This window comes from Notamacropus eugenii, chromosome 2, assembly GCF_028372415.1.
Source record: "Notamacropus eugenii isolate mMacEug1 chromosome 2, mMacEug1.pri_v2, whole genome shotgun sequence".
Classification (NCBI taxonomy): Eukaryota; Metazoa; Chordata; class Mammalia; order Diprotodontia; family Macropodidae; genus Notamacropus; species Notamacropus eugenii.
Window position 1 is genome coordinate 234,609,561 of NC_092873.1, and position 14,044 is coordinate 234,623,604.

At 35.4% G+C, this 14,044-nt stretch overlaps 1 protein-coding gene across 2 annotated transcripts in view; it reads right to left on the reverse strand.

Moving 5' to 3' along the window:
• LOC140526968 (utrophin-like) overlaps nt 1-14,044 on the reverse strand; it is a 74,294-nt gene that overhangs the window by 32,941 nt on the left and 27,309 nt on the right. For both annotated transcript variants that reach the window (XM_072643582.1, XM_072643584.1), the window contains exons 6-11: nt 12,466-12,601; nt 11,465-11,614; nt 9,882-9,957; nt 6,431-6,624; nt 4,998-5,106; nt 2,933-3,132 (exon numbers count right to left, since the gene is read on the reverse strand). In XM_072643582.1, the coding sequence (XP_072499683.1) occupies nt 2,933-3,132; nt 4,998-5,106; nt 6,431-6,624; nt 9,882-9,957; nt 11,465-11,614; nt 12,466-12,601 (865 nt within the window). The remainder of the gene's footprint in view (nt 1-2,932; nt 3,133-4,997; nt 5,107-6,430; nt 6,625-9,881; nt 9,958-11,464; nt 11,615-12,465; nt 12,602-14,044) is intronic.

Sequence of the window (14,044 nt, forward strand, 5' to 3'; positions counted from 1 at the left end):
TCTTTCTGTCATTTGGTCCACCCCACAGTCCTTCAAAGTAGGAAAGGCAGGTCCTACACAGATATAGAAACTGGGACCAAGAAAGAAGAATCTACTTGCTCAAGATCTCATGATGAGTGGCCAATTCAAGACCAGGCATTTTCAGTCTATTTCTCTTTATACTACACCCGTAATTTGAGGGCTCCTTTACAGCCATCACACACATAGAGCTTTTTTGTTTAAGGGGTTATTGACATACGTCAATGTTAACATATTTGAAATTGAAATTTCTTACTATTATGAAAATTGCCTTGACTTCACTGATCCCATCAAAGGGTTTTGTACATCCTTGGTGGAGCCAGACTACACTCTGAAAACTGCCATATTATGTAATAGTACAAGAAAATTTAGACTATGCTAAAGCAGGTGTGCTAGAGGCAGCCTGAACTCATACCAGGGAGGCACAATTGTTAAATTTTCAGTATGAGGATTTATACATTAGAAATCAGCAAATGCTAGAAATCAGGGCATGGTTGACAGTTCTGATACTTGTTTAGAATGAGGAAAGTTAAAGACAAAAATTTAATGCTACAGTATATGGGGCAAACATTCTTTTTCCAAGGAGCCAGTTGTTAAATGTTTACCAGCATATCACTGCTTTAAATATTCAACCAGATTTCTCAACGTTCTTCAATTGCTTCTATAGAAAATTCCCTTTCAAATAAAGCACACAAAAAGTCCATATACAAAGTAGTAACGACAGCAATTTAAAAATTCCCTAAAATATCGTAAATGTTTGATAATTCAGTTCTATTTTTCTCCAACAGATCATCAAAGAATGGTGGTAGCCAATAGTTCATGCTGGTACAATAAAGTTCAGTTTACATGAGAAAATTAAAGACATAGCAGTTTACCTGCAGTGTCCAGAAAATAATTTTTTAAAACTGTTTTCTTACAAGAGGTACCTGAGATAACATCAGGATTATAAACCCTGGAAAAAATCAACTCTACAAAAAGAAAAATGCTGCTCAAGCAAAAACAATAGGAAAAACATTACAAGGCTATACTCTTTATGCCTTAACAATCACATGAAAGCACAGCAGCGCCAGTTAAAGATGTTTTGTTGGTTTGAATATTTTATCTTGTCCACCTATGACTCCTTTCAGTTCCCAAGTTACAGGTATAAGAAAATAAATATTTTAAGGTACTTTAGCTTACAATGGCCTATGCCTTCTTCAGGGAAAATGGGAATTTTACTATTATTATTATTATTTATCCCAGGTTTTCTGTTCCAAAATCTAAAAAAGAGAAAAAAAATAAACACTTGGGACAATGTACAATTCAACACGAAATCTATTCGGAGCCCACTATAGATTTCCTTCTACCACTGGAGTTAGCAAACAGGTGGCCATCAAATAGGCTTTGAGATTTGGTAAAACACTAATGATAAACTACAGACACTGACTATAAGTGGACTTTTGTTTCCCTACTTTAAAATCAATTAACCAACCAACACTCATGAAGTACCCACTAGGGGTTAGGCAATGGACGAAAGCACTGGGGATACAAAAAGAAGCAAAATCTTTTACCTGTTGCGGGTGGAAGCTCAATTCCATGTGGACAGTCTCGGGCGGGTAAAGGTGGGAACTTCTAAATCTTAGAGTTCTCATGAGGCGTCCCAGAAAACAGCAGGGAATCGAGGAGTGAGACCGAGCTATCTCGTGTATTTCCGCCTCTTCCCGTGAGAAACGTGATGGGAGGAGCATCCCCGCCCTCGAGACTGACCCGGATCTGGGCACACCTATTGTTATCTAACAGGCAAGGTATTCAGGTGCAAACTACATGGCCGGAGAGCTTAAGTAGGGTCAGGAAAGCCTGAAAGCTCTTAGCGCTGAGGGGCCCTTACAGGACAGAAGGCCCCTCTTCCTTCTTTCCTCTCTTCGCTCTTCCCTCTCCCCTCTCTCTCCACTTCCACTTCTGCTTTCATTCTCTTGCTGTAAGATCTTTGCCTCCTTGGGAGATTCCTCTCTCTCTCCTAAGGAAGAGTTCCCCCTGCACATGTAACCAAGACCCTGAATAAAGCCTAACCCTTGTTCGACTCTGGAAAGTCTCTTCTCTCATACGTTTATCTGGTTTGGCCAGCCGAAGATCTGCAATAGGTAAGGTAAGACTCGGGTAGCCCTCAGGCCTCTAGGCCTGGCATTTACCAATCACAGATTTCACTCCTTTCAATTGTAATGCATGTATCCAATTGAAGCAATGGAAACAAAACAACTCTACTGATGATTAGACTGCAGTACCCTAAATTGCATTCATTATACTTATTATCTAATGCCTTAATATTTTAATCACATTTCACAAATGAATTATCCAGGGATTGCATTCTTTTGGAGACTTTTCAAGAGAACGGGGAAAGAGAAGGATCACAAAAGTAAAATAATTCAGTATGGAGTCAACATAAGCTAAATGCAAAAAATGTGTATGGAAATCCAACTCTGTCTCTTTTGCCATGAGAGGCAAAAATAAATTAAAAGTCAAATTATGATCAATGTAAAAGATCCCATTACGCTCAAATTTTTTTACACACAAGGTCCATAATTATAGAAAAAACTCATTCAGTGTGAGCAACAGGTATAGAACACAGGTCTCTCTGTTTTTCAAGTCCAGCCCTCTTTTCCACAATGACAAATTGCATGAAATGATGGATTTTTTTATTTAAGCGTTAAACATTTTTTGGCATTAACTCACCAAAGAAGCCCTAAAAAGAGGATTCTCTTTGGATGTGTGTACACAATAAATCTTCACATGTATCTGATGTATAATGAAAATGCAGTACACAATTTAAATATGTATATATCTCACAGAACCCTAAATACAGAAAGACTTCATAGGAAACAAACAAAATGAAACTTCACTGAAGAAAAAGAAATGCAAACAATCTGGTAAATCCTACTTTGTTCTGAGAAATTTGCTTCACAAGTGGTTCCTCTTCTGAGATACTAAGTAGTTTGGCTTTGTATTCAGTTATAAGTTCTTGGACTTGTCTATTTAAATCTCTCCAACGTTGGGAGTCCGTAAGCATGTTTTGCAGCCGCTCTTGCCTTGAGTTCACAGCAAATTCAGTGCTGGCCCACTGAATTTTGACTTCATTAACTATGGGAAGCAATGCAAAAAGTTAGACCTCAAAGTTCATATGAACTGAGCATCAGTGATAAACTGATTGATGTTTGAAATCTGGCAAATAAAACAAAAAGATTTCTAGTTCGATCCAAGAGAGGAATCCAACATGCCTATATAGGTAAATTGTAAGAAATGTCCCTAAAGGGAGAGAAGGACAGAACAGCACCATCTTAACTGTTGACATTACAAATTGTTGAAAATACAAATCCAAAATTAGAGGGTAACAGTACACAGCAAGGTAATCACTGAAAAAGCAATAATCAACTCCAAGCTAAACTAAACCAGTCAAGGAATATTAAAAAGTCGATAGATCCCTGTTAAAAAAAAAATACCCCTACTTGGCTTTACACTTAATGTGGGAAGGCAGGGTCTAGGAATTTTATAAATGAAGTACTGAAATGAAAATAGAAAAGGAGGTCATTCTTGGTCCTTGAAACAAGTGATGACAATGGATGGGATGACACCACTGAGGAGGAGGTTTTAGAGGGATTCACAAGATAGACAAAAGTACAAAGCAGAACAGTAGAGATAGGTCACAAAAAGGCACATCCAAGCAGGGTAAAGAAGGGGGTGGGAGTGGGGGGTGGCTGCAATATTAAAGAACAGTCAAAAGTGATGTTGTTCCAGCATTCTATAGCTCAAAGGAATACAAAACAAAAAGAAAATGGGCGGAATCTACCACGTAAGTGATAAAACTAAGTCGAGAGATACAAAGATTCTTTAAGGCTACAAGGATTTATTTGGTAAATTAACTTTGCCAATTAAATGATTGCTACCTTAACCCACAATCTTAACAGACCCTTTAAAACAATTGACTTCAGTCCCATCAGTGACATGAGGCTCAAGAGTGATACTTAAGTTATAGCAGCACTTTCCTGTGGCCCTGTCTTTATTTTCTTGGTTGCTTAAAAATAAATGGGAATAAAATAAACCTAAAGTGTAAATAATTATAATCTCTCACGATCCAAGGTACTCTTCATGAAGTGAAAATCAATGCCTGCTTTAAATCAGTACATTTTGATATTCAAAGATTGATACTGACACCACTATCGTTTCTGCACTGATCCAGCTCACAACCACTCAATGCAGAGGAGACAAGAGAGTTGCTATAGAAGAAGAATGCATCCTGTTGCAGACAATGTGGTGATGAGTCTCTTCCAATGTAGCTGGGCTATATAAGGCACATGTATTCTATCCACAGGGCCATGCTCCAAGTGCCTCCAGTCAACTACTACCTCCTAACACTGATGATGCAACACGAGCAAAAGAAATCCTTCTGAACATTAAATTTGTAAGTTTGGAAAATAAGGGTTCTTCTGCTTCTGTGTGTCAAAAGAATTCTGGAGACTTTTAAAATTTTTTTCTTTGTTGTCAGGAGATTCCTTTGCTAAACATAGAAAGTTCAACAGAAAAGGACACTGGTTCACCTCCATGACCTGAAGAAGCATCCAAGTGAGCCGTGGGGAGACATACCAGTATACAACTCAAAAGAAAGACATTCAGAATTCACATAAGCAAAAGTGATTTGGTACTTGACACTGAGGGAAATAAATACTCCTAAAAAGACTATTATACAGTCTCAATTTTAAGGACAAAACTAAAATATAAAGAAATGTACTATACATCAAAATGTGTCAACCCAAATAAAAATGTGTTTGTATATATGTATCATGTGTAATGTGTGTATATCTAGAGACAGATGTGTATACACACACACACAAAGATGTACATTATCCATATATGTTACATACACACATATTAGTAGGATTTACTAAGTGAGGAAATTCACAGTTTACAAAGTGAGGACAGACGACGACAGATAGCAGCAAGAGACTTACGTTTTTCGATGATGGCTGTTTTTATATCTGTTTTACTCTTCAAATTTCGGGCTAATGTAAAAATACGATCCAATTGGGAGTGGCGCTGCTCTAAGTCAGCCTTTGTAATCTAATGAAAAAGAAATTATATTACATTTTGTACTGAGAGTCACTAGGGAACAATGGAGAGAGGGCTGACCCCAAAAGTCAGCAAGGCAGAAGTTCCAGCTGCCTCTGACTCCTCCTGGGCTATTGGATCCCAGGGCAGTCAAGCAGTGCTCTGGGCAAGTCTCTAGGGCTACCTGAGAAGGTGCCAATATCCCAGACCGGTGGTTTCCTTGGTACAGCAAACTCCTAGGTCATGAAACTCACTCTAAAACAGTCCCTACGTATTATAATATAGCACAAATGTTAGTTTAATAAAAACAATGCTAAGGAATCTCATGACTTTTTTCCAGAAAGACAGTCTTCAACTTGTCTAGATCCACGTATGTGATTAAGATGACTCTCCCAGTACTGCTAAAGAAAGAACTAAAAACAAGATTGACCAAGCATTATTAAGGTGATTAAAGAGTGCAAGTGTATCAATGAGCTTCTGAACTGTAGATTAATTACACATCGATGATGAACTGCTGCTTCAGAAGCTTTTGTACCATTTAACACTAAGTAAGTGTCCTGATTTTGTTCTCTATAAAACTGATAAATCCTGAAAGAAAAGAGGATGAAATCAGAGAACAATTCATGTTTCAAGAATAATGATCATAAACACAAAATACGGACTACAGTGTAAGGTTTTTACCAATGGCTGGTAAAAGAACTGAGCTAATGCTGGAGCAGGAAGACGGTACTACAACACAGAATACTAATACACTATTAACTTTTTTCCAAAGAAAAAATTTCCATTTTTCAAATATCAGCCTACCCACAAAAGTCTTATGCTTAAGGAAAACAGTCTCTCTGAATGAGGATGTAAAAAGTAATTTAATCTTGAAAATTCAAAGTTTCATGAAATTCTAGAAATACAATGACCTTGAATGTAGTATTCAACACACAGTTACGTTCTATTGTGTACCGCAGGTAGGAAAACACTCCAGACTCAACTAGTGTGTAGTTTGCTAGAAAGTAAACACTAGGTTTTAATACTGAGGGTAGGGAATACGTTCATATCTTCAAGATAGGCAGCACCTTGCAAATAAGTATCTAAGAGATGAATGCTGATTTGAGCCATTCATATATCAGCAGATGAATCCATGGGTGCATCGAAAACCTAATTGGGTTAACACGGATTTTATGAAACTCAATTGCTTTAAGTGGGAAGATTTCTTCTTCCTTGTTGTAAAAGCTTTGTAAATTCTACGTTCCCACAGTTAGCACCACAAACGAAATGGAGACTTTTTAGGTCAGTCTTATCTGCTTTTATAATTCTGGCATTCAACTTTACACCACATACTTACTTTCATACGTTCAATTGTCTCTTTGATCTCTTCCGTATTTCCAACTTTGACAACGCTGGACCTCAGCATTCGTTCGATGCACATAAGCCATTCAGCTAGTTCTGTCGCAGTTTTTTCTAGATCGGGAAGCGAGGAAAGTTCTGGTTCTAGAGATGACTGTGTCTCACCAGTAATTTCGGAGGTGGCAGGATGATCTAAAGAAATACAAATAGATCCAGAAGAGATTTTGCTACTGATTTCTTTTAATCTTTCAAATAAAATGCTGAGCAGTTTAATAAAGAAAATCTCCATTTTACATACTAGTCATCTATTAATTCATATTCACTTTGTAATATGCATTAGAACTGGAGAGATAAGGCTTTTATAGATCTGTGTTCAAGTCCCAACTCTGGTACCTATTACTACTGTGACTTGGGGCAAATCATATTTACTCATCTATAAAATAAGGATATTTGAAGTATGTGGGATGTAGGGTTTTTTTGGAAGGAAAGAATTTAGCAAAAAATATAAATTCTAATAGAAATGTTATACCACTTTTGAGGAACAATGTGATTTTCTGGAATTATCGCTGGTGAGAAATTCAGAAGACCTGAAATTCGGAAATTCAGATTTTCTCAGCTCCAACATTTTTTATTCTACTAATTCATTTTGTTTTAATGTTATAAACATTTTCAAATTGTCCCCACTCTAAAAAAGTTCTCTTACAAAAAAAAATGAAGTAAAACCAATATGATGAAATCATTTGAAAGAGAATGCCAATGCCATTCCACATCTGTAAAAGCACCTCCACCCCAGTTCTCTATTTTTAATTTGTTTACTAGAGGTGTATTTTTTCCCTTCCCACCTTCCATGTCATTAAGAAAAAAAGGAAAGAAAAAAAATTCTTGTAAAATAGGCATAATCAAGCATTGGATATATACAAAAGTATTTATGACTTATTCTTTACCCTAAACCCATTACCTCTCTATCAGAGGATAGTACATCATTGGTAAACTGGAATCATGAATTATATCAACTCTATTGATCATAGCTCCACAGTTTTGCAAATATATATGCCTTTACAGTGTTGCTTTTATTATATCACTTCTCTTGGTTTTCTACTAATTTGAATCTTCCTCAATTTACATTCTTCCGACTCTTCCAGCTCATATAATTGTGGGTTAATAAATATAGATAATGTTTGGGAGCATTAAGTTGTTTCTTCTGCAAAATAGGTTTCATAATAGAAATGCTACATAGCTAGCAGGTAATTTTAAAGAAAGTGTTTTATTACTGTCAAAACACTATGTAAATTTAAGTTAGTTTTCCAATACAATTTTTTTATAACGTACCTTATATATCAATTATTTTAAGGCAGGGCACAGTGTATAAAATGTAACTGGATAGAACCATTGAGCGTGAAAGACCAGAAGAATGTCATTAGAAGTCTGTGTTTTACTGTATAAGGGCAAATGTCACTTAATTATTGCCTTTACAAAGATTTCTTTCAACTGCATACCATCTGTGAACCTGGGGAAAAAATTTTTCTCCCTATATTCCATTCACTGGAATATAACAGATTGGGTTATGAAGTAAATGACCTCCTGGGTCCTAGGTTCATGCTGATACAGGTCATTCAGAGATGTGTTCAAATTAAGTCATATGTATTTCCAAAAAAACTCTAAAGTATAACTGGGTAGACATGAATCCTCCTATATAATCAAGAACCTATATACAATGAGGGCCAATCACCCCTAATTTATCCATGTAAACTCCATATTTGTACATATTAAGGTAATGCTTAAAATGGGATACACATATAATAATGTAGTATTTTCTCATATACAAAAAGCCAACCACACGTACATACAACTACATATATGTGGGCATGCATACATATATCTATAGATATATAGATATCTATAAATATATAGTTATAATTAGTTTATTCTCATGCCAGAATGATAAAGTATTTTGACACTAGGTGAATAACCATAGCATTTGGTGGCTGAGTGGATAGAGCACTGGGCAGGGATTGGAAATATCTGAGTTCAAATCTAGTCTCATGCACTTAATACTTGTGTGACCTTGAACAAGTCACCAATTCTCTATCTGCCTCAGTTGCCTTAACTATAGAAAACACTGAGGATAATAGACCTACTTCCCAGGGCTGCTGTGACAATCAAATGAGATCAAACTAAAATATCTATGAAGCAATGATCCTAGTGTCTAGCACATAGTAAGTGCTTAATTAAAGTGTCAGACCTCTTGCCCATTGATGAAAAATGTTGTCGGTTAAACCCTTTACCAGATTCTACCTCTGATTTTTTGAAATTAAAATGGAGGTAAAAAAGAACACATTAGCTCTCTAACACTGCATAGTGGATTAAGGGGCCAGGCTTGGATTTAGAACCACCCTGGGTTCAAGTGTTGCCACTGACACTCCCTAGTGAAAATGGACAAACTGTTGAACCTCTCAGTGACCAAGACAGCAAAGAGTTTTACCTACAGAGGAGTGGACCATTTGACTCATAGGATCATAGATCTACTTAGAAATAATCTCCCCATTTCACTAATGATGAAAGGAAGATCAAGGATTGTTGAGTGACAGAAAGGTCATCTAGGATAGTCAAGGGTCAGAGAAGGGAACTGAATCCAAGTGTTCTCACTTCAGAGTAAGTCTTCCTTCCACTGTTCCATGCTGACTCAAAAATGGTGGAGGAAAACTCTCCAAGTGATAGAATCATAGAGGCAAATCCTAAATATAAGCTACCCTTTGACAACAAGAATATATACATTTTGTGATATAAAAAAAAATAGAAAAGGTATGTCTACTGAAAATATTAATAACTGAAGGAATCTACAAGGCATAATTGACAATTTATACGAAAACTGCCTAATTTCAAGTGATTCATGCTGGAATTGTGTGTCTTTCCCCCCCCCCCCCCCCCGCAAAAAATGTATAAGCTCTTTGGGTGGGATAAATATATCTTTTAATTCTTTTCCACCTCAAAATCATCCTACTAATGAGAAAACAATGTAGTCTGGTGGGGTGGTATGTTGTGGTGCTAAAGTAAAATACTTTTTACCTAGGTTAAATACTGATATATTAACTATGTAATCTTTAGCAAATGACTGAGCTTCCCTGGGAGCCAGTTTACAACATGAAAAGGCAAATATGTAACATGAGAAACTATCATCCCAGTCTCATTTAAATATTCATAAAGCTAGTATTAACTATTCTACTCTAATGCTCTTTATTCACTCAAGCAGTAGGATTTTTTAAAAAAGATATTTATCTGTTAAACCCCAAAAGAAAAGAACACATTTAAATTGTACTTTTTAAAAAATGAAGAGGAAACATTACTTTTAAAACTCTCTTAGAAGAATAGCTTTACACAGAAATAATAGAAAGATGAAAGTTCCACATAAAATTAAACAAAATTAAGATATCAAGTTTTCCCTTATTTACCAGAGGCTGTTGAAGGATGGGGCTCGGAAACATCCAAGGGTCTCTCCTCCAGGGCGCGAGGGATATCCCTCTCCACCTATAATTTCATACACAGAGAGGGAAAGAAAGGTAAGAGAAAATATTACTTCCCACAGAATGAAGATGATTTTATAGTCCAAATTACATTCAAAATGAATATGTTTCTATTATTCTAACTAGAATATCAAAAAATTATGTTTGCTATTAATAGACAGAACTTAAACCCATCAGTAGACATGGATCTATGGCTTTATTGAAGTGGGCCTTCTTTAATATAAAAAGAACTGATTCATACTTCACTATGTATGACTCTTTTTCATTCTCCATTATGCATTTTAATTCACTTAATTAGCTAAATCAGAAAGGGAAGATCATGCTTTTTAAAAACACCTTACAAATTAAAATAATTCAAAATAACAATAACTCCTATTTCCAAAAAATACATAATTTTCATTTAGTTTTATTATCAAAAACTAAGAAATGTCTGTGCATAACCAAAAGGAAAATTATTACACAGGAACGGGAGTGATCAAATATAGTATTCTTCTATACCTAGTCATAGAAAGGAATGAAAGATGGTAAGGGGAAAGGGAAGGCGAGGGAAGAAGGGAAGGAATGGGGAAGAGGGGAGGGGAAAAGGAGAAAATGGAAGGGAAAATGAGGGCGAAGAGGGAAGAGAAGGGAAGAAACAAGCATTTATTAAGTGCTTAATATGAGCCACGCACTTTGGTAAATTTTTTACAAATAATCTCTCACTTGAGCTTCACAACACCCCTAGTGGTAGGTGTTAGTATGACCTCCATTTGATAGTTGAGAAAAATGATGCAGACAGAGCTGAAGGGACTTGCCCATGGTCAGTTACTAAGTGTCTGAGGCTAGATTTCCACACAGGTCTCACAGACTCACAGATTAGAACTCTGTTACACCAACTAGCTGCCTCTTAATGACCACATGACAGTTATCTTAAGCAGAATTATCACACTTCTGTGTGATAGATTAGATTTGTTTTGCCCTTATTAAGAAGTCAGAACTAGGGTCAATGGTTAGAAGTGCAGAAGGAAAGAGTGACTCAAAATGAGGAAAATCCTCATCATAATTGCAGTGGCCAAAATCGGAAGGGACTGCCCTGAAGGATGGTGGCACTGGAGTTCTCCTACTAGTAGATGCTAAAAAGACACTTGGGAAACACTTGGTAGAGTTTCTCTTTCTTATGTGATACTCAAGTTTGATGTAGGAAGCTATACTTTTCTGGGTCCAAAATAACAGTTTCAAGCTAGTTCTGTCTGGTTTGTCTCAAGTAACATTAATATTCATTATTTCATCGACTTCACAACATCCAAATCTATTAAGCAAAATGCCCCGAAAACATTGATCCCTATTTTTAAGATAAGCAAATCAATATTTCACTACATTCCATGAACATAAGAGGCACTCACAAAGAAAAATGGGGGAGGGCATCTTTAAAGGTAAAATAGAATATTACAAGGATATCATTCTTATAATAATCAAATCACATCCACAAATATTGATTGGGACATGCAATGTGCAAAGCATTTCAGGCATACCTTATCCCACTTGATATTCAGAGTTCTTAAACTGGCAGAAATGAATTTTCCTTCATTCATACTGAAGTCTTCCAATGCAAGTAGCGAAGGGATATTTGCGTTCAACCACCGAAGATTTTCCCTTTGTACATCCATGTGCTGGGTTAAGTCCTAAAGGGGGCAGAAGAGAGCTTTGGTTAAAAGGGCAACACACAGCCACACCAGCATTAGTAGAATGACATGAAAAACCCTTGTCTTTAAATCATGGATTTGGCATTTAAAATGTTCATGCGTAAACATACTACAATCTAACCGGAAATAATAGGAACAATCCCTGAAAATAATTTCATGTGGAATGAAGTTCTTTACGTGGCAAATAATCTCTAAGAAAACAGCAATACACACTTCAATTTATCTAAAAATACGCTTAACAAAGAGAATACAGAACAAATAATGCCTCTAGTTTTTTCTATACATGTCATGGGACTAATTTGGAACAATGCAAATGAAAATATTTTAAGGAACAGAATTACAAAGCAGTAATTAAGAATCAAAGTGTAATAAAGCCAAGTGTAATGATGCAACACGGCCATGATTTTTAAGGCTAAAAACTGCCAGGAAGTGCTACTCCTACAACACATTTAATAAGCTACGTGAACAATTGAATGAATACGTTGCACTAGGCAGCAGGATCTTAACACAGAAGGACCAAGCCTTTCTATGATATGAAACCAGTATATGATGCCAAAATATCAGGATTCTGCTTGAACTATTGAAATGACAGTGTCAAGTAATAATTCTTATGCTAACAGAATCTTCTGAAAGTATGACTTCAAGTATTACTTATTGCCCCTTCTCAGAGCTAACCTTATAAATGCGATGTAATATCCCTTTCAAAACCTATTTTAATGTTTTTTTACCTTCAAAGAGGAGATTTTTTTACTTCCAATTCTCCTGCAACATTATTCCCATTTTTGCATTTAAACCCCAAGGTACAAAAACAAGGATATTCTATAACTTGCCTTTAGTTCTTGGACACTCCTTTCCATTTCAGATGAGGACGTCAATTCCAAGGCATTTTCAATCTCTGATACCCAGCGAAAAGTTTCAGTCATCGTTTTTCTGTATTTCACTATCGCCTCATTTTTTGTTTCAAGACTAGAAAAATCATTATTGAAAAATATTGAGCAAACAAACTAGTTTGATATAATAGTGTATGCAGATCAGGTAAAAAATGTCAATCATTCTTATTAACAACAGATAGAACATCTGTTTAAATGGGTTCAAAATTAGTGAATTCGTATTTTAAAATACTGTATCATGCATGATACAATCTTGCCCTTCCCTCATTTTCACCTTCTCTCTCAAAGCTATAGTTATATGAGCCATGCAAAAGAAAATTTTGCTTTTTTGGTACATAGAGGGAAACCAAAGGTATAACTCAGTATTTAATAATTTGATAATATCCTCCAAAATGCATAAATTAATTTTAAAGAACAAAGTAATGATATAAATAATAATAAGGAACGGAACTTTTTAAAAATTTTAATTAAAAAGGAAAAAATACTCAAGGCACAAAGAGGAAGAGAGTTGCTTATGACAGATATAGAGTCGGTATATTGCTAGAGGGAGAACTTGAACCAAGGTCTGATTCTAAGAATGGTTTTCTAACCACTGTGTATACATTTGTTTTGTGTGTGTATTTGTATACACACATATATACATACATAATATACATAACGTGTATGTATATAGAAATAGATATATTATAGATATCTACATATAGATGTCTATATGTGAAATTGCATCAACAAATAATCCCTTTAGTAGCAAGAAAATAATGAATGTTTATAAAGTTTATATACATAAGTATACACAAAATAGACCTATAAATTCCCAAAGAACATCAAAGAAACACAATATATTTCCTACTGTGAAAGACAGATTTGGCAGGAACTTTTTTTCAGCCATTTTATCAATAATTTTTTAGTGTATTTACATTGCTATGAGACTTCAAATTGCCCTCCTTGAAATTCTTGTTAACAAACTGGAGTTAATATTTCCTGGGTAATGACATTATAAGATAGCCATAAACAGTCATTGGATATCTATTCATAAACAATGCATGCTATCTAATTTTACCTAGATAGCATACAGACTTTGCTTTGATGTAGAAATCTAGATGATTGAGAATCCTGTACAAGAAACAAAGTGCTGTTTAACTGTGTAAGCATTTAACTTTCAGTCCTCCATAATAGTTAATTGTTGAATCAAAAAGTTGTTATGGATCAGAAAAGTTCATAGATAACAAACAGTGATAAACAACCTAAGATGGGTTAACATCTTGACATCATGACATAAAAGTAAAAACAAATTGAGTAAATCAAATATTTCATTTGTAAAAATAGAAAAAGGTATATAATTCATTCTCATTTTGACATGCAAAAGAATGAGTAGTGTTACTTCAGTGATATCCACTCTACAAAATTTATCAATTGGAATTCCTAGGAAATTCCTGGACCATCTTCAGTTGTCCTGATTTATTTCTGGACACTGAACTCAGATGACTCCTGGATGTGAAACGGATTGGTGACTTTGCAC